Source organism: Pelmatolapia mariae, linkage group LG17 (assembly GCF_036321145.2).
Source record: "Pelmatolapia mariae isolate MD_Pm_ZW linkage group LG17, Pm_UMD_F_2, whole genome shotgun sequence".
NCBI lineage: Eukaryota > Metazoa > Chordata > Actinopteri > Cichliformes > Cichlidae > Pelmatolapia > Pelmatolapia mariae.
This window is the reverse complement of record NC_086242.1, coordinates 12,148,178-12,167,612: the sequence shown is the minus strand read 5'-3', so window position 1 is coordinate 12,167,612 and position 19,435 is coordinate 12,148,178. Positions and strand designations below refer to the sequence as shown.

General features: G+C 39.7%; 1 protein-coding gene across 2 annotated transcripts in view; it reads left to right on the top strand.

Moving 5' to 3' along the window:
* atp2b1a (ATPase plasma membrane Ca2+ transporting 1a) overlaps window positions 1-19,435 on the top strand; it is a 39,960-nt gene that overhangs the window by 10,593 nt on the left and 9,932 nt on the right. For both annotated transcript variants that reach the window (XM_063500685.1, XM_063500684.1), the window contains exons 2-17: window positions 515-1,033; window positions 8,862-9,059; window positions 9,266-9,523; window positions 9,974-10,099; window positions 11,328-11,489; window positions 11,947-11,985; window positions 13,945-14,100; window positions 14,336-14,550; window positions 14,843-15,085; window positions 15,173-15,414; window positions 16,066-16,303; window positions 17,656-17,835; window positions 17,921-18,008; window positions 18,157-18,263; window positions 18,470-18,661; window positions 19,124-19,337. In XM_063500685.1, the coding sequence (XP_063356755.1) occupies window positions 841-1,033; window positions 8,862-9,059; window positions 9,266-9,523; window positions 9,974-10,099; window positions 11,328-11,489; window positions 11,947-11,985; window positions 13,945-14,100; window positions 14,336-14,550; window positions 14,843-15,085; window positions 15,173-15,414; window positions 16,066-16,303; window positions 17,656-17,835; window positions 17,921-18,008; window positions 18,157-18,263; window positions 18,470-18,661; window positions 19,124-19,337 (2,851 nt within the window). In that variant the 5' untranslated portion in view covers window positions 515-840. The remainder of the gene's footprint in view (window positions 1-514; window positions 1,034-8,861; window positions 9,060-9,265; window positions 9,524-9,973; window positions 10,100-11,327; window positions 11,490-11,946; window positions 11,986-13,944; window positions 14,101-14,335; window positions 14,551-14,842; window positions 15,086-15,172; window positions 15,415-16,065; window positions 16,304-17,655; window positions 17,836-17,920; window positions 18,009-18,156; window positions 18,264-18,469; window positions 18,662-19,123; window positions 19,338-19,435) is intronic.

The window sequence follows — 19,435 nt, the reverse complement described above, 5'->3', positions numbered from 1 at the left end:
TGTCATGCTCTGGCTATAACGTTGTTTAACATGGTTATTATTTTGTTATTGTTTGAATATGTTCTGGTTTTTTTTATCACTTTATGCCTCATTCAAGTCCAACTCATGCAAGAGGCAAGAAAAATGTGTAAAAGTGTGAAAAAGCTACAAGCATTGTTGAAGCTCTGTTAACCAGTACATAATGCTCAAGAAGCTTTAACCAAGAAAAAGAGTGCTCATTACTAGTCAAGAGTTTTATCTTGATGGCAAAATTATTTTATTGCAACTTAAGTAAAACTAATCAGAATCTCTTGCCAATTGATTAGAGGCAGTTCTGCTAATAATGTAGCTACTTGTCTCAGCTGCCTCCAGCTGGGTAGTTTATATACTGAAAATGAAATGTTTTCCTGGCCAGATATTAGATAGCATAAGCGTTATGTCAGTAAATGAATTTTAACCCCCCTCTTCATGTAATGGCCCATTTTGGTGTGAATATTGACAAATTTCTTTTTGTGTGTTTGCTCTTCTCTTCCAGATCTGGATGCATGATGATCTCTGGCTCTGTGGGTGATCCTCAGTCACCATGAAAGAATAGGAACTCAGCTCTCCCAGGGAAATGGCTTGTTTCATAATATACCTTCTACCTGGCATATGACTCCAGCTGCCTGTGAAGAGCCTGTTGGCTGTTTATGGGAACTGTCACTGTGTTCACACTCTTGAGGATTTAAGAATTTCCAGGACAGCCCCCCCTTTTTTTTTTTTCTTATTCTTTTTTTTTTCTTTCTTTTTTGGTCTTTTTAAACCCCTGCTGTCAAGTCAAAGCAGCAACACTTTGCAATAGACTGGGGAGGCAGTAAGAAGATGGCGAACAACTCGTACAGTGGGGTGAAGAACTCCATAGTGGAGGCCAACCATGATGGAGAGTTTGGCTGCACACTAAAAGAACTGCGTGGGTTAATGGAACTGAGGAGCGCTGAGGCAGTAACCAAAATTGCGGAATATTATGGGGATATTCAAGGACTCTGCAACCGGTTAAAAACATCACCAATAGATGGTATAGTAACTCTTTTACTCAACGTGATTTGAGTTTGATCATTTTCAGCATGACAGTTTTAGTTTTGGGAATGACAATGTGGTGCACACATAGTTTAGGAGGTGTGTCATCCACATTATTGATTGCCTTGACATGACTTCCTTGGAAGCTTTCACAAACCAGACAGGTGGCCAGGCAGACTGGCTCTGACCTGGGCCAGTCCTGCTCTATTTCAAGGCCTGTGGATATGTCCCACACACCCTCCTTTTCTCCCTTTTCACCTCTCTGACTATGTGTGTAGGTTTCAGACAGACCAGCTGTTTGCTTGGGCACAGTACCAGTCTGCAGGCAGGTCAATGTCCCACATGTGGGGGACAAAACAGGACTCTGTAAGGCTCGGTAGTAAAGTAGTGAATTCCTCTTTTGTGACTGTCTTCTTCAATATTAAATTCGTAACCTGGGGAATTGGGGAAAAAATTCCATTTAGGGTATAGTGAAACCCAAGTAGGTTGCTTTTGATGGCGCCTATCTTTTCTTTCTTTTTTTCCCCTGCTACTTCTGTCTGTTTCCCTTTATAGACAGTCTGCCTAATCACTAGTATGACCTTGACTGAACTCTTTATTTGTGGGGATTTTCAGTTTGATCCCAGATTAAAATGGCACCACATATTCACTGTAACAGTCCTTTGTATGCAGTCTTTCGGTGCAAGGTAAAAGTCTCCTGAGCTTCAGTAAACCAAAAGAAGAGTGGTAAATACAAGCGTTTACAACACTGCAAAGCAACTGTTATTTGAGCAAGCACCATTAACTTACTTTAATCCTTAAACTTTCTTTTTTTTTCTTTTTGATAATACTGCGCATGCCCTTTGTGCATGGTGCAGTTTGTCTAACTCCCTTTAGATTTACTAAAAGCAATGGGCCATTGTCTAAACTATAATGAAAAATTGCTGAATAGGAATTTAGCTGCTGAGGGAGCACAAGTTGTCTAAACATGCATGTGGCTGTGTAATGTTGGTGAATATGGAGTCCTGTCATATTTTCAGCATGAGTGACATTGGTTGTTGTGTAAATTGTCCTCCCCCTCTGCTCAGCTGAGTGTATGCTGTAAAAAAGAGAGAATGTGGTTAGTTGAGGCCCCTTAGCTTTGCATTTTTCCTTATAAATCACAAAGCAGTCCTATCACTGTATTGATTTGTATTTTAATAAATGAACAGATAAGTTAGCTGAATATTAGGAAAATGTTTACATTATTAAGCCTTCATTTCAGATCTTTTTTTTTTTCTTTTGTTTTGCCTTCATTGGTGTCTAGCATATCAACGGTCTTGTTTTTAAAATGCTTTTAAGATTTTCAGCTTGTCCAAAACGATGAGACTGAAAGCAAGTTACTTGTAGGTTTCAAAGGGAACAGTCGCTTTAGCCCAATTTATTGAAATAAAACTTTCTCTTTAGGCAGGTTGTCTTTTTTTTTTTTTTTTTTTTTTTTTTAAACAAGACTGTACTGATGAGCTTGACTACATCCACATTCCACTTGGTATACACCCACTGTTTCAATCAGCACATTTGTCCCTGGCTTGGGAAATTGAGCCATCATTTAAGATTACAGGATCCTGACAATTGAAAAGGGATTTCTAATTAGTTGGGTGGGCATTATGTGAACCTCTGAAGCCAATCCTCTGCTAATCCTCCACTTCCCAAGCTCTTTTCATCCAAAGAAGTTTGAGTAAATGTAGCTGTTAGGAATGTGCACTAATGTCTTGCTCTGCTTTAACTAGTTTGCATAATCTAAGACTTTAAAGCCAGCTCCATTTGCATGAGGCTAAATGTAATTTATCGTGGCAGTACGACTGCTATTTTTCATGTCTGTACATAAGTCTTAATAGACCACCAGAGAGCTCCCTATTCAGTTGGATTTCAATTCACTGATTCAGATTGATTTTGGTAATTAACATGCCAGTGCTGTGAGTTTAAAAAGATGTAATTATGCTTTCTCAATTGTGACAGTGAGAACTGCCAAAAGCTTATTCAGACAATGCACGAAAAATTGTTTTTGACAAATTTTAACCCTTAACCCATTTGTCACCGTACTGTAGTGTACTAAAAAAAAGAGGTGGAGGCATTTAAGCTAGAAAGGGTTGATGTCTTTTTAGATGGCAAGTGTTTTAGTGTGTGTGCTAAAATATTTTCTTACTGAGAGAGTTGAAGGGAGGGATCTCGCTAATACACGTAGCTGTCTAATGACCTGGTTTCACTTGTACATCATGCTTTACTTCCTCCCGTTTCGTTTTTGCTTCTGTTTCTTTTTTCCCCCCACACTGATAGCATAATTAGATATCATAGTCAGCAATAACGTTTCAAAGGAAACTCTGTCTTGTATATGCTTTAAAATATACTAAATGCTCACAGCAGCCCTTCAGCTTGTGAAAATGGTGCTATTGTTCTCTTTGGTATTTGTGGGGACTTAGTCAAGCCTAAAAAAAACATATAGTGATGTCATCTTCGCTTAGAGATGGAAGTTATTACAGTTGGGGCAAGAAGGTGTTGAGCTGCAGTAATGGGTGTAGGTGATATCATGCCACAGTATATAACAGTTGCTAAAACCACAGCATTTTTTTCTTCTCCAAACCAAGTAGCTTATTTTCTTTGCATATTGAGACTCATCAAATTGTCATGGCCACTTTAAATCAGTATTATTGGCAGTAATCCTCACAGTTATCCCTTGTTCATTGCTATTTTCACATTGTCTGATACTTGGGTCCCAGGGTATGCATCCAGTTGATCTAATTTATAAAATCTGACAGCCTATTTGTATCTGTCATTTTGAACAGGAAACCCCCTTATTCAGTGTCAAGGTTCGGACTGTTAAGTCGTAGTCTTTCTCTTTGTAATTCAGGAAGCCTGCATATCTTGTCTTCGTGTCTAAATTCAAAGTGATATGCTGAAGTGTTTTGCCTGGGAGTGGTTATAACAGCTCTCAGGCTTGGTTTGGTTCAGTTCAGAGAGAAATTAGGAAGTGTGCTGATACACATGTAGTAATTTCTGGCTTGAAAACAGATACATGGGCACAATTATTTTCCTGTTTTGCTTTAGTTACTAAAGGTGTGCAGAGGAGTTCTGTTTCATTTCAACCCAATTCTGTAAAACTATGGAGATATTGCCTCTCTAGTTAGACACTGTGCCTTTTGTTATTTGTAGTCTCACAATTTCCTGAGTGATGTGATGATGGTACTTTCATCAACACGTAATACCACAGATTTCTATTTTTTAGTGCAGAAATTGGATGATGATATCCCTTGAGAGTCTCAATGCTCAGTTTATTAATCAACGCTGACTTAGAGCAGACATAATATATTCTTACATGCAGCAACACCTAAAATCGTCTTTTATGATTTTCTCTGAAAAGGCTTTTGGAAGAAATTGTTAAAATGATGGTTATGAGGGCTGTTATAAACAACCTTATTTTAGTGTTGTTGTTTTTTTTATAAGAGAAAGAGGTGTGTAAATTACAGGAAGTGGAAATAGGTTTTTGCCTGTTGAAGAGTGTGAAGTGGACTTTAGATTCACACAAAAGATTATCTCTACAAATTTACACTGTACCTGGAATTGGTGTTACTTGCTGTCACAGAGAACTGCGGTCCTGGAGACACCTGCTGCTGCAAGAGCTGCCATAAAGATGGTGGTTTAACAGATGTTTAGCTCTTTCTGTTGCTAGATTGCGTCAGTGTAATGGTAGAGGGCATGCAGTCAAGAAACTGAGATTAAAGTTTGAAGATTGATGAGGTTTAGTCTGTCAGCATATATTATAGCTGAAATGCACTCCTTTTCTTTATTGCCCCCGTAAGCCCCATGGCTAAAAATAGGCCTTCGATCAACAAGCTCTATCTACAGGAAGTAAAACTCACAAGGTTTCCTTAGATTAATCTAATCTGGAGAAAAAGGCAGGACCTTTATGTCCAGATCACTCTGGTTCTCTCACCCGCTCATCTTTCCACGGCGTGCGACAGCTGGCTGTCAGCTCTGGCTGCTTGTTGCTCTCCCTATGGCTCCTGAGGCACACAAGCTTGCTGCCGCCTGGGGCTCCCTTGCACCCGTAGACATCCCAAAGTGGAAGCAGGCCGGCAGGGATGAATGGCTTCTCTTGTGAGAAAGGCTTGACATTTTTTTAAAAAAACATCCCCTATTTAGGGTCTGACTCTTTATTTATCATTTATAATTATTTGTATTTATGCGTTTTTATTTAAACTTGAAGGAATCATTGGTAAAAAAGACATTTAAAAAAAATCAATCAGTGTATGGTGTTTAACATGACTATTCATGAAGTTTAATTGTTTTGGTCAGTATTGTAATCTCAACTATCTTGATTACTCCTCTTGTTTCATTTGCAAACAACCTGTCACTGTCAACGAAATTCTAAAGTGATCTTACCATAGTAGGTAGTATTATATTAACTATTATACATACAATATTATTATATTATAATATATTAACAGATAACATACCATTTAAAGTCTCGATTACTTTTCTCATCCTTGAGAATGCATAAAACTGCTAATTGATTTGACAGGGTGGTTACCTGCTCAACTAGAGTCGGGAATGTCAACCACCAACTAATCATCATGATGAAGCACGTTAAATGTGGACGGGGCTTAACTTAAGCAGAGGTGATGGAAATCCCATAATCCAGTTATCCTAATTGGACTCAGATGTGCTTCATATTATATTAACGTAAATAGGTTGATGGTTAACCTTTTAGCAACATAAACAATCTTTTTATACATTTTACTCACAGTAAAACAGTTCACCAGGTTTGATTCACCTCCTTAGCAAATTAATCTACAAAAGGTCGTACAGGAAACAATCACAAGTCCTCTCTTGATTGTGTGCATAAAAACGTAAGTTTGGTATTATTTCTCAGGCTTAGTTTGTCGAGTCAATGATGCTTAGTTGTGGCTCCCATCTCATTTAATTGTGACAGACCCAGGGTAAAGGTTTACCTTGACCTCTTACTGATGACTGAAAATGACAGTACTCAGATGGGTCAGCTTGCACAAGCATCCAAATTAAATGGTTAATGATTAGCTGCTTGACACACTGGGGCTAAAATGATGCAAGAGGCCAAGGCCAACCTATTTTCTGTTTGTGAATCAAATGGAGAGATGACACCTTGATTGGCTTCTGTCACTTGTATTTATTGCTATAATACAAAGGGAAAATGTGGTGTAAAACTGAGTGGGGTATTAGCTGTCAGCGTGTTTTAATTAGAGGCACAGAGAATTAAAGGAGATGGTGAGAGACAGCCATGGAGCAGCAACAGTCAGCTTTGCTGGATAAACCCAGTCACTTTTTTTTAAAATGTGTTGTGCTGGTGGTGAGTCATTCTTCTCACCTCTTTTAGAGAAGTATGTGTTAGGGTGTAATGTCAATTAACCATTTAACTAGTAATACAGGATTATTTTCTTCTTTACACAAGTTTTTATTGACCTGCTTGGTGAGTAGGAATGAGAAAGAAAAAAACGGCAAGACCCTCTTTTAATTAACTCACATCTGAAATCAATGGAAACAATTTGGAATTTTATGAAGCAGTTCACTGAAGTCATCATTTTTTATTGTAGTTATTTATTTAAGTAATTTTTTCAGGAGTAAAGTTTAGCCCAACCATTATCCTACTATATTCACTGATTATAATGAATTGGCAAGGATAAAACACAAATCAACTGTAAATGTATTTAATTGAAACCTTTTTTAAAAATGTTTTTAGAACCAAATTATATCATCAGTTAGCAAACTGACACACACAAAACAAATATCAAGGTTTATATTTTAACAGGAAAAAGCATTTACTTTGGGATTTGGTGTTAATGTTAACTCCGTTTTCTGATATTTTATATGCTACTTTATTGGCATTAAATGTATTCTAGATTATTGGTGAAATCTAGAATTGGTGGGACTACCATAAATTAATGGAAAATGAAATCAACACGATGTATCACTTTTATATCATGATACATTCCTGTTATTTAAAACGTCTTCATTTAAATAAGGTGTTTATTCCCTGATCAGAGTACATTTCCTAGAAGCAAAATTTAAGGTCTTTCAGTCAGGCCTTTGTACCTGCATGATGGATGTGAGTAAAACACTCACAACATCACTTGCAATGAATCCAAAGTATTTCCAAACTCTTCCAGAGAAGAGTCTACAGAGATTAAATTCTTAATTTAACAGACATTTGGTTATGAAATGACCACAAATGACACGTCCATTGACTGTTCTTTCACCCAGGGCCCAACAAGGGCCTGGAGTTTGCAATGCTCTCCAGGTATTCAGGTTCCTTTCGTGGTCCAAACACATGTATGGAATTAGGTTAATTTGTAGGTGTGAATGTAAGTGTAAAAAGTTGTCTTTCTGTCTGTGTTAGCCCTGCAACAGACTGCCACTTGCCCAGTGTGTACTCTGCCCCTCACCTTATGAGAGCTGGGTTAGGCTCCAGCTGCCTTACACCCCCAAATTGGATAAGCAAAACAAAATAGGGAGGGGGTAAAATCTAAATGGAGAATTCCAGGAACACATGAGTGTATAGAACATTATTGTTGAAACAGTAGTTAGTCTCAGTGTTCACACACAAAAAAGTGTTGGCCTGACAATAACATTCTAAACACAATAAGTGTTGCTGGAGTTTTGACCTCTCCAATATTAATAAAAAAGAAAGCCCCATCAGAATCAGCAGTTTGAACTGTCTGTGCTTATAGCATGAGATGGAGGATTGTCTAGCTATCAGAAGAACAATGTATCTTATTGTCTGTGCTCTTGTCACTGTGCTCAGTTTCCAAGGCGGTGTCGTTGTTTTTATTATGCCTCTGGTCTGCTTGTCTGTTTTTCTGTCGTTTCCTCTTTCTCTCCATGCACTGGCACTGCTGATCCTTTTCCCTGTTAATACGCTGATACTGCCAGCACAGCTTCCGTTTAGCCATCAGCATCTCCACTCTTTAATAGTCTCGGTCCTTTACACCCTCATCCCCGACCACCCCCGCCCACCCCCATCTGCCTGTCAGTAGCAGTTTCACACAGTCACTCCTGCCCAGCCCTCAGTCCTGCTCCATCTCTTTCCCGTAAACACACACACACACTCTCCATCCAGTCTGCACCCCCACCCACACACAGCTAGCATGAATAGAACTGAAAAACTGTCATGCATCATCAAATGTGCGAAGGCCCTTTTGAATATTTGACTCTGCCTTGAATGTTGAGGCATTTGAATGGGTTGCTGCAGAAAGCTCCTTCTCTGTACACATGGATGAATGGGTCTCAGGCCAACCAGACGTGTAATGTATCAGAGAGATGACTCCATAACGTGACAGTAGTGTGTGAGTATAGGCACCTGTGAGTCCATAGCTGATTCAACCCCTAGTCAGTTGGTCATTGTGTTGAAAACAGCAGTTTTGGGGGATTAGATTTGACCATAGTTTTCACATTCCCTGGCGTGTCTGAAAGAGGTGAAAATGTTTGACATACCCACAGAATGCGTGTCATTGTTTGCAGGCATTGTGTCCTCCACAGTGTCCTGTCAGAAATGCTGAATCCTTTTGGAAATTATGCTTTTGGAGGCCTGCTGATGAGAGCACAGCTCGCTGACTCTTACTTCAGTGAGACGCGCTCCCCCCCTGTGAACTGCAGCAACTCACCCATCTGTGCTCCAATTTTGTGACACATAATTAAGGCCTTCTCTTTCTTTTCTTTTTTTTCTGATGTGAATAAATATTTCTTGTTTTGTGTGAAATTCCCTGATGGGTTTAAAACTAACATTTTATGAATTAACTGCAGTTTTTTCTTTTGTGTATCTGTCTTTGCCTACCTAGGTCTAAGCGGACAGCCTGCAGATATTGAGAAGCGGAAAACAGTGTTTGGGGAAAATTTTATACCTCCCAAAAAGCCCAAAACGTTCTTACAGTTAGTGTGGGAGGCACTACAGGATGTCACGCTGATTATCCTTGAAGTGGCAGCCATAGTTTCACTAGGCCTTTCTTTTTATAAACCTCCAGATGCAGAGAGAGAAAGTAAGAAACCATTCATTACATTCATGTTTTATCTTCTTTTTCTAGAGATTACTTGTGTTTGAAGTCTTAATTATGTCTCTTGTTAAATATATTTGGTGATACTTGCAGTGTCGTGTAGTGATGGCATTTATTTTTCTCAGAGCCATGAGATGATGTGTTAAGTTTATGCTTTGTATGTTAATTTTTTTTTCCCCATCCTCCTTCAGACTGTGGAAAAGCTGCTGGTGGTGGCGGGGATGAAAATGAGGCAGAGGCCGGTTGGATCGAGGGTGCCGCCATTCTTCTGTCAGTTATCTGTGTGGTGCTGGTAACAGCATTCAATGACTGGAGTAAAGAAAAGCAATTTAGAGGCCTCCAGAGCCGCATTGAGCAGGAACAGAAATTTACTGTTGTCCGTGGAGGACAAGTTATTCAAATTCCTGTGGCGGAGATTGTGGTTGGGGACATTGCACAAGTAAAATATGGTAAGAGCTCAGTTAAACATAAGGCTTTATTTGATGGTTAAAAACAGTCAATCTGTTAAGAATGTCGAGATATTGTGGAACCTATGTTTTATTAAGATGTTTATTATATGGGCCATTAAGAAAACAGTACTGCACATTTAGGTCATCCTTGGTTCAAGGTTTTAGTTTTAGTTCATCACAGATTAAGACGAGGATTTCTCTTCAAGTTTAACTTTCCTGGTCGTGGGAGGAACGCAACAGCCAGCTCACTAATGATTTAAATCCATAAACCAGTAAAAAGAACATTACTGACATAACCACTAACCTCTGAAGAGACGAGCACTAAAGTGTTTCATATGACTCACTTAGTCATAGAATCTTTGAGAGCCTGTGATTAAGGCATAAATTTAAACTGTTACTAAGATGTTGTTTCTCCAAATTAAAGGCTTGTTTGGCTTTGTAATGTTTCAGGTGACCTCTTGCCTGCTGACGGAGTCTTCATCCAAGGCAATGATCTGAAGATCGATGAAAGCTCACTCACAGGGGAGTCTGACCACGTCAAGAAAACACTAGAAAAAGATCCAATGCTGTTATCAGGTAACATGAACCTAAAACCTTCTCCTTTTACTGGTTCGTACTGGGAAGAACCGAATTTTCAGAGGTTTTATAGATTATGTTGTCCAATATATTGAACTGCTTTTAAAAGAAATGTTCTGGAATACTCATTGCACTGAATAAATGATCCAAAATTTTATTTAAATCAGTAAGAACAGGTGATCATCTGGATCTTCATAAATAACTGTTATAATCCACAAATTGAAAATAATTGACCATCAGATATTCGTTAGTATTCAGCTCAGCATGAAACTTGTGTTCTGTTGAAAACATGTTTGAAACTGAATTGGCTCCTGGTCTTGCCTCTCAGTGCAGGAAGTTATCAGCCATTCAACATTTCCAGCAATTATTTTTTTCTCTGTCCATCCTATGTCCCCAACGCCCTTTTAAATACAGTTCATGGCTTTGTCACGAAAAACGTGTGTAGGGAGAAACACTTTTGTTTAGTTCATCTGGCTCTCTCTTGGCACACCTCCAAGGCACAGGAGTCATGTGTGTTTGTGTTTTTATGCGCTGCCTCGCTACTGCTCTTTGATTTCCCTTAGCACGGCCCGTATCCCTTCTCACGAATGAAAGAAAAGCATCTTCTAATTAACACAGGAACCTTTAAATGCTTTCCACTCCTCGGCTGTCAGAGCCTCGTGGGTCTCGCTCCTTTACTCTGGCTTTAGCTTGTCGTGTTTTTTTGATATTTGATGTTTCTGTGGGTTTTGTTTTTTGTTTTTTTGAAATTGTGTCTTGAGAGGAATGGAGAGCCAGAGATGCAACACTGTTACAGCCTCTCAGAATTCCATTATTTCACACAGACTAACAATTGGCTTTTGATTAAAGGCTGTTGATTAAAGGTTTGGAGTATATCTGCAGTAGTGACTGATTCTTTCTGTACTTTCAAGTGCACTATTCATTTGTATTTATTGCCTGCAATTGAAAACCTGCATTTAGTTTCTCGTGTGTATATCAACATACAGCTTGAAAGCCTGGCTAAACCACCTTCTCAACAAAGGAATCTAGCGCAAAATTTTCACTGAACCAAAATGAAACATTCAAAGGAACAAATGAGGATCGGCAGGGACAAAGCTGCCACCAGTGTCTAAACAGAAACCTGGAAGAAGTCATATGGAAACAGTGAAACAAAGAGCAGGGCATTTATCCTAGGTACTGTTTCCTGATGTCCTTTACTGACACTTTGTTTTCCTTCTTCTGTTCAAAGGCACCCATGTAATGGAAGGCTCAGGGAAAATGTTGGTCACTGCTGTGGGTGTCAACTCTCAAACTGGAATTATCTTCACTTTACTCGGAGGCGGGGAAGAGGATGATGACGACGAAGAGGAAAAGAAAAAGGAGAAGGAAGAGAAGAAGAAACAGAAAAAAAGTTAGTATGCTCCTCTGCTTGTTGCCGCAGCACAAACACGTACACACAGACACACAAAGAGCATTTCTGCAAAGATATTTTTGTCTTTACCATTAGTTTTACAATCTACAGAAAAATGTAGTTATAGCAGGGTTTGTATGAATGCAAAAAGCACTGATTTGACCTTTGTCAAATCAGTTCTTCTAAAACAACTTTTAGAAGTTGTCAGAGGGTTACAGTAGACGACTTATTTTCTGCCAACCAAATCGGCTATTTGTAGCTCATCTTATGTATGATGGTAGAATTCTCCTCATTTAAATTAGTAATTTGAAGAATGATTGGTCTAGCTACTGTATAAAGAGACATTTATCAGTATTTTCTTATACGATTAATTAGTTTATTTAATCCTTAAAAAAAAAAAGTCTGGATTTTCACTGTGCCTATTATGTTCCTAACTCTGTGTTGCATTCTTCCACAGATAAGAAGCAGGATGGTTCTGTAGAAAATCGAAAGAAAGGTGAGTAACTTGCCCACACACAGACTGACATGCTTAACCACATGTAATTGCCTTACAGTTTAGTGCCTACATTTAGGTATTAGCCTTTAGCTTCATCAGTGGGTCCCTCACCATTTAACAGTCCTGAGGGTAGGTTACAACCCCAGTCTGTTAATAATTGGCCACCATAATTTCATGCAAGTAATGAGGAATTACATATTTTTGCATGACCCTATGTCAGCATATACTTAGTACGGGCTGTTCTTGGCTCTCCATTGTACTGTCTGGTCCTCCTGTCTGTCTCTCTCTCTCTTCTTTTCTCGTCCTTCCCTGGCACATTGCGCTTCGAGCAGCAGGTGCTACTGAATCCAGTTATAGCGATTAGTGATGAGGAGATTAAAGCCATGCAACAATTCTGGGGCCAGAACATCTGCTTTCCCACCCATCTCTCTCTGACTCTCCCTCAGGCCCCCCTCAATTTGATTTCTATTGATGTCCCAGACTGAACTATTCAGAGTCAAACTCTGAGACTTGCACTGGTGCAATTTCAGACCGATAACAATGATAATGAGACTCTTTAGTGGTAACTCAGCCAGCGAGCCAGCCTTGTTCTGCTGGGACACTATGATCAGTAGTGCTTGGGTCTGTGACCACAACCCTGGCGCTGGTCCCTTGTGCACAGATTCCCTCTGCCTGCCAGGAATCAGCAGTAATCCTTTAGACTGAGATTACACCGACCATGTAAGTGCAGAGCAAGCCACAGTCCACAGCAGCTGCAGTAGCCCAGTGCTCTTGCTTCCTGCTGCATGCATTCGCACACAATACCGTGCTATTGTCCATACCATTGTACCATAAATAGAGCCTTTAGTATCCCCAAATTGGACAAGGGCTCCCCATGCTTTAAAAGAATTGTGTACTTTGTTTAAGACTTCAAAATGTTAAGAGAATATTTCAGTTGTCCTGCAGGAACTGCCATAGCATCAGTGCCCAGGAAAGCTAATGATTTTATCATGGTGCGTGACATGACAGAGACCAGCCCCTGCTGGCCTGCCAGCTGCCTCTTCTCCTCCTTTTGGCATTAGAGGCTTTGTGTGTCCAAGGTTACCTAGTTAGATGTGGGTTTGGTATTCCCATTAGTTCTGCAGGAACAGAAAGTGGTCCTGAGGGAGATTGAGAAGAGAGGTTTATGGGAATTTACCTGCAGAAGGAGGAAGAGTAGGAGATGCCTCAAACAGATCTGTCACTAGCCAGGTAACCTGTTCTTTAAACCTCTTGATGGTAGTATGGTAATTAATTCAAAATCAGCTCACAAACATAATTACAGTGACATTTCCACAGTTCCTGGGATAACAGGGAAGCAACAAAGCATGCTATAATTTTGAGTGATTTTATTTAATCAGTTAACTTGTAATACAGTGCTCTACATATTCTAAATATTCTCATCATACAGCAATTTTTTGTGATCCCGTTTCAATCAACTTGCTCTGACTTGTTACCTGTAAAGTCAGATAAACAGATATTTTATGAGGGGCGGGGAAAATCTAGTCCAGACCTGTTGTTGAGCTAGATTATATGCTATAGACACGAAATATAAAAACTGTTCTCGAGTTTTTTAATATTACCAGAGAGGTGAATACGTTTATTTGACCTGTATCAACCTTATTCACCCACAGCTGTAGAGTACAGTTTTTATTTCTGGTCTTGCAAATTGGAAGCAAATATTCAAATGTAGGCTTGATGTGGCACCTGATCATGAATGAATACTCTGTGTTCATAACTGACAAATCATAACTGACAAATCAGCATACTTTCATTTCAGTCATTGCTTTTTCCATAAATCCTAGAGTCTTTCTTAAATGAATTGAACATAGTATTCCTTTATATAATTGTATTTAAAACACTCAGCACCAGCAGTGGCCAGTGCAGATTTGGAATTGCCAGGCCATTTTTAACAACCTTGTCTTGTTTTCTCTGCTGCAGCTAAAGCCCAGGATGGTGCTGCAATGGAAATGCAGCCTCTGAACAGTGACGAAGGAGCAGATGCAGAGGAGAAGAAGAAAGCCAACCTGCCAAAGAAAGAGAAGTCTGTTCTCCAGGGAAAACTGACCAAACTAGCAGTACAGATTGGAAAAGCAGGTGAGTCAGTCAAAATCACTTGTTTCTGGCACAGCTGAGTGCTGTAGATTGTAAAACATTTTATGTGCTTGTACTCTCATGCCCCTGTGTTCACTCCAACCTTTTTTTGTTGTACGTCTCCAGCTGTTTATATTGTGTAATCACTATTACACCCACTATAAGCAATATACCGCTAAATGTGTCCAGATAGTAATATGACTTAACATCTTTCTTTTCTCTCATGTTTTGCCTCTAGGTCTGGTTATGTCAGCCATCACTGTTATCATCCTGGTGGTGCTGTTTGTAGTGGATACCTTCTGGATCCAGAATCTATCCTGGGTTAAGCAGTGCACACCTGTTTACATTCAGTTTTTTGTGAAGTTCTTCATCATTGGTGTCACTGTTCTTGTGGTCGCTGTTCCCGAAGGCCTGCCACTTGCTGTAACAATCTCCTTAGCGTATTCTGTTAAGGTGAGACTCCTAGCCAAGTGACCTGTGCACGAACTAACCACCTTACACTTTAGCCTATTAAAACTAGAGGATCAGGCTGCTAAGATCTGGTTAACAACTTGAGGAAAGGGGATCATTACTTGGCTTTAGGGTATTATTTAGCCAACATAGGGCTTTAGTTAATCAAGGAGTTTTTCATTCAGTTGTAAAATCTCACCACATTTATTTCATGAAACAAAAATAAAATGTTTTCATTATAGAAAATATAGCTTTCAGTGTTGTCAGATTTTATTTTTTTTTAATCTTCCTACAGAAAATGATGAAGGATAACAATCTGGTGCGTCACTTGGATGCCTGTGAGACTATGGGAAATGCTACTGCCATCTGCTCTGACAAGACTGGTACACTCACCATGAACCGCATGACTGTGGTGCAGGCCTACGTTGCTGAAAAGCACTACAAGAAGGTCCCTGAACCAGAGAACATCCCCTCCTCCACTTTAGACATCCTGATTCTGGGCATTGCAGTCAACTGCGCCTACACTACTAAAATCATGGTATGCTTGTAAAAAGCAGTGTACCTCTAAAATTGACTGTGTAGCACATTAACTTTGTCTTCACATTTTTCTTTTTTTTTCTTTTAGCCTCCAGAGAAAGAAGGGGGTCTGCCACGACAGGTGGGTAACAAGACCGAATGTGCCTTGCTCGGCTTTTCTACTGAGTTAAAACGCGACTACCAGGCTATCCGCAACGAGATTCCTGAAGAGAAACTCTACAAGGTCTACACCTTCAACTCAGTTCGCAAGTCTATGAGCACTGTGTTAAAGATGGCTGACGGCAGCTACCGTATGTTCAGCAAAGGAGCCTCAGAAATTCTCCTAAAAAAGTAAGAGACATTTTCATTTTTCATGTTCATTCACATGTTCTGCTTTTGTATGATTTGTTTTGTTGTTGTTTTTTGGCTGGGGGATTGTATGGTTTAATATTATCCTCTTAGATAATAATTCCTCTATGATTTCTTTACTGAAGAAGCATGAAATCACGGATGTCTGATCAGCTAAATGAAAGGTTGTTCCATAGCTCTCTCTTTTTTTTTTTTTTTACTCATTCGGCTGGCCAGACTTTGCTGTAAATGATATGTGTAATGACTTAAGCAGCTAAGAAGTTCAAGTGCATCCCACCCAAGCCCCTTACGTTGTGACTTAAAAACAGGCACTGAGAAAATGAGCCGGTAACAGCTCTGTAAGCCTCTTAACCAAGCAGGCTTCTTTTTAACCCACAGAGGGCTTAGTGTGACTTCTTACTGCTGCAGCTCACCATTCAAATGCTTTGTCTTCTCCTCTTCTCTTACCCTTTTATCAAATCTAAATGACATTTTTTACATTTATGCGTCTGTACCTATCTCCGTCTTTATCCATGTTTCTTAACTCCAAGCCATTAATGGCTTTCGTCTTTGGATGTTTCGCCCTCCTACACGTTCTTTTTCTTTCTTTTCCTTTACATTTATGATTTAATGTGTCATCTTTACACATTTCAGGTGCTATAAAATCTTGACAGCTAATGGTGAGCCAAAGGTGTTCCGCCCACGGGACAGAGATGACTTGGTTAAGAAAGTGATCGAGCCCATGGCCTCAGAGGGCTTGAGAACAATCTGCCTTGGATACAGAGATTTTCCTGCTTCTGATGGGGAGCCTGACTGGGACAATGAAAATGATATCCTCAGTGGACTAACCTGCGTCTGTGTGGTTGGCATTGAAGATCCTGTTAGACCAGAGGTTAGTGGCTACACTAATGTTAGTGAGTTCATGCACAAACAGTTTCACTTGTTTGATTGCTAGTAAGAAAGCTGTCTACAAAGGTAGAGTATTTATCTGCACTTCATTTGAAGGTCCGTCTTTTGGCTTTGAGTCAGAACCCATTGCTTGATGTGGCACATTGAACAACTTCACTAGTTGCAAGGTTGCGCTCAAAAAGAAGTATTTAGAATGATTGTTGTCCACACATGTATGAAGGAGAAACGGCCACACTGCGGTACTGGCAGATTGCTGGAATTGGTGACACTATGGCTAGATGTGTCTATCATTAAGAAACCATAATTAGATCAAACATTAGAATACGTCAATTCTAGTTGGCTGACAGTTTTATGGAAACTGCTGTTTGCAGAGTTTGCACTCAATTTGTGGACCAACTATTTTAACTAAACTCAGCCACATCAATGACTCCATTTCAGGTGGTTTGGAAGCAACACAAAATAAATGATGGGTGAATGTAAACAGTAAAAACGTTAGACCTAATGTAGCAGTCTATAGTAGTTGAGGTGAATCTAGTTTCCAAAAATAAAGTGATTAAAGCTTTTGGTTTAAGTTTTTTGACCATTTAACAAGCACATGTAGAAGAGCTTTATTTGTCAGTTGTCAGCTTTATTCATCTACTGGACTGTTGGGCACACACACTTTTTAAGTAAAGCCAAAAAAATATTTCTTTAAAGGGAGCGCTTACTCCAGGAGGACCCATTTGTTATATCAATTTTATAATTTCCGTATCTGTATGTACACAAGGGTTTTCTAGGATCTGAGTGACATAAATGTTTGTCATCAGGGTGTACCTGAGACTCGGTGCAGATGTCAGAGTACCCTCTAGTTTGCATGCAAACGTATCCAGGCAACTTCTACACCTCAAAGGCACCATCTGTGCATTGCATCCTACAAGTAGACAAGAAAGCACAACTATGCTTCTGTGGTGTTTGCAGCTGTTTGTGGGCGTTGGTGAGGGAGTATAATCCTGGCCTGAAAAAGTTAGGTCATTTGCTTGCTAGATGCTTCACTGTCGCTCATTTAGTTGGCTTTCTGCCATTTTATGTACTGGACAGGTGTGCTGGGCTTGCTTGTAGGAAAGGATGAGGTTTGGAAATAATGTGATAAAATCACTTAGACAGGGATAGTTTGATATTTGTAATGGGCCCCTTCGTAAAAAAATGGACCAATGTGGTTTTTGTGTTTTTTGTTTTTTAGTGCTTAAAATCCCAGATATATATAAATTTTAGTTGAACACTTAGATTGATAATCCCCAGTGATATTCAGTAATAATGTGCATTTGTTTTTCCTGTGCTTTTTGTGCTTCCCTTCAGGTTCCAGATGCTATCAGGAAATGCCAGCGTGCTGGCATCACTGTGCGGATGGTGACTGGGGACAACATCAACACAGCTCGAGCCATCGCCACCAAGTGTGGCATCCTACAGCCTGGAGATGACTTCCTCTGCCTGGAGGGAAAAGAGTTCAATCGCAGGATACGCAATGAAAAGGGAGAGGTGGGCCACAGCAAAATAGTGTACCTCAGAGACTATTGCAGATATGCTGTTTGGATTCTATTAGGGTTTTGTCTCATGTTTCTAGATTGAACAAGAACGCATTGACAAGATCTGGCCCAAACTTCGAGTATTGGCTCGCTCTTCCCCCACAGACAAACACACCTTAGTCAAAGGTAGTTATGTTTCTCTGGTATGGGTAAAAATGGAAAAGTGAACTAATGTGTTTGTTTGTTTTCTTCTTTTGCTGCTAGCCTTTTTTTTTTCTTTTTTCTTTTAGGCTGTAACGGTTTTATTTTAAATTTTGGCATTTTTCTGTTCTAGGTATTATTGATAGCACAGTGGCAGAACAGAGACAAGTAGTAGCAGTGACAGGCGATGGTACGAATGATGGCCCTGCCTTGAAAAAAGCAGATGTTGGTTTTGCCATGGTAAGTTACTTGTGTATAATTTCTTAAATAAGGTTTAATCATAAATATAAATTGGGTCATTCTTAACATCAACATCTTGCTCAGTATCCCATGGTAACTCTGGCAGTCAACTAGAAAGAAGTCAGAATTTAGGCCACTTAATCATCTTGTTAAATATCTGGTGGATAGATGGAACAGATTCTTAATGATCATCTTGTTGTCTCCAGGGCATTGCTGGGACAGATGTTGCCAAGGAGGCATCTGACATCATTCTGACTGATGACAACTTTTCCAGCATCGTTAAAGCTGTCATGTGGGGTCGAAACGTCTATGACAGCATCTCCAAGTTCCTTCAGTTTCAGCTAACGGTCAATGTGGTGGCTGTCATTGTAGCATTTACAGGAGCGTGCATCACACAGGTTAGCACCTAGATATTGTAGGGTTTTTTTGTTTTTGATTTTTTTTTCTTTATTGTGTGTCTGAAGAGTTATTTCACTGTTATGCTCTGAATAGAAACTAACTTGGTACCACGGGCAACACATTGAAAGAGCTGAAGCAGAGGGAATGAAGATCCAGCAATAAACTGAGGAGAAATAAAGGCTTTTATGTATAACGTTTGGAAATTTGGAAATATGTCCTTGTGGAAATGCAACAGTATCCAAGAGCAGCTTACCTGGCTCTAATGTCTTTGTTCATTATAAAAAGATTTGTTTGTTTCCCACCTGCCATCAATCTTACACCTCATAACAAAATATGTACTCCTCAGTACAGTCACTGCTCCAGCTCATAAACGTGTAATTTGGTTCATGGGGATCGAAATGTGTTTAATAGATGATCTGAATTTCCATAACCTAATTTGGCGACTCGCTCTCTTGCACTAGGACTCTCCACTGAAAGCTGTACAGATGTTGTGGGTCAACTTGATCATGGACACTTTTGCTTCACTAGCTCTGGCCACAGAGCCCCCTACAGAAGCCCTGCTGCTAAGGAAGCCATACGGCCGCAACAAACCTCTAATCTCCCGCACCATGATGAAGAACATCCTGGGTCATGGAGTTTATCAGCTAGTCATCATTTTTACATTGCTCTTTGCTGGTAAGGGTTTTGTATCTGAAGATGTTCTCTGTACCCTGCACTGTTATCCAAGATTTTCTTTTTCTTGACTGGGATTTTTATTTTTTTTTTTCCCCTCT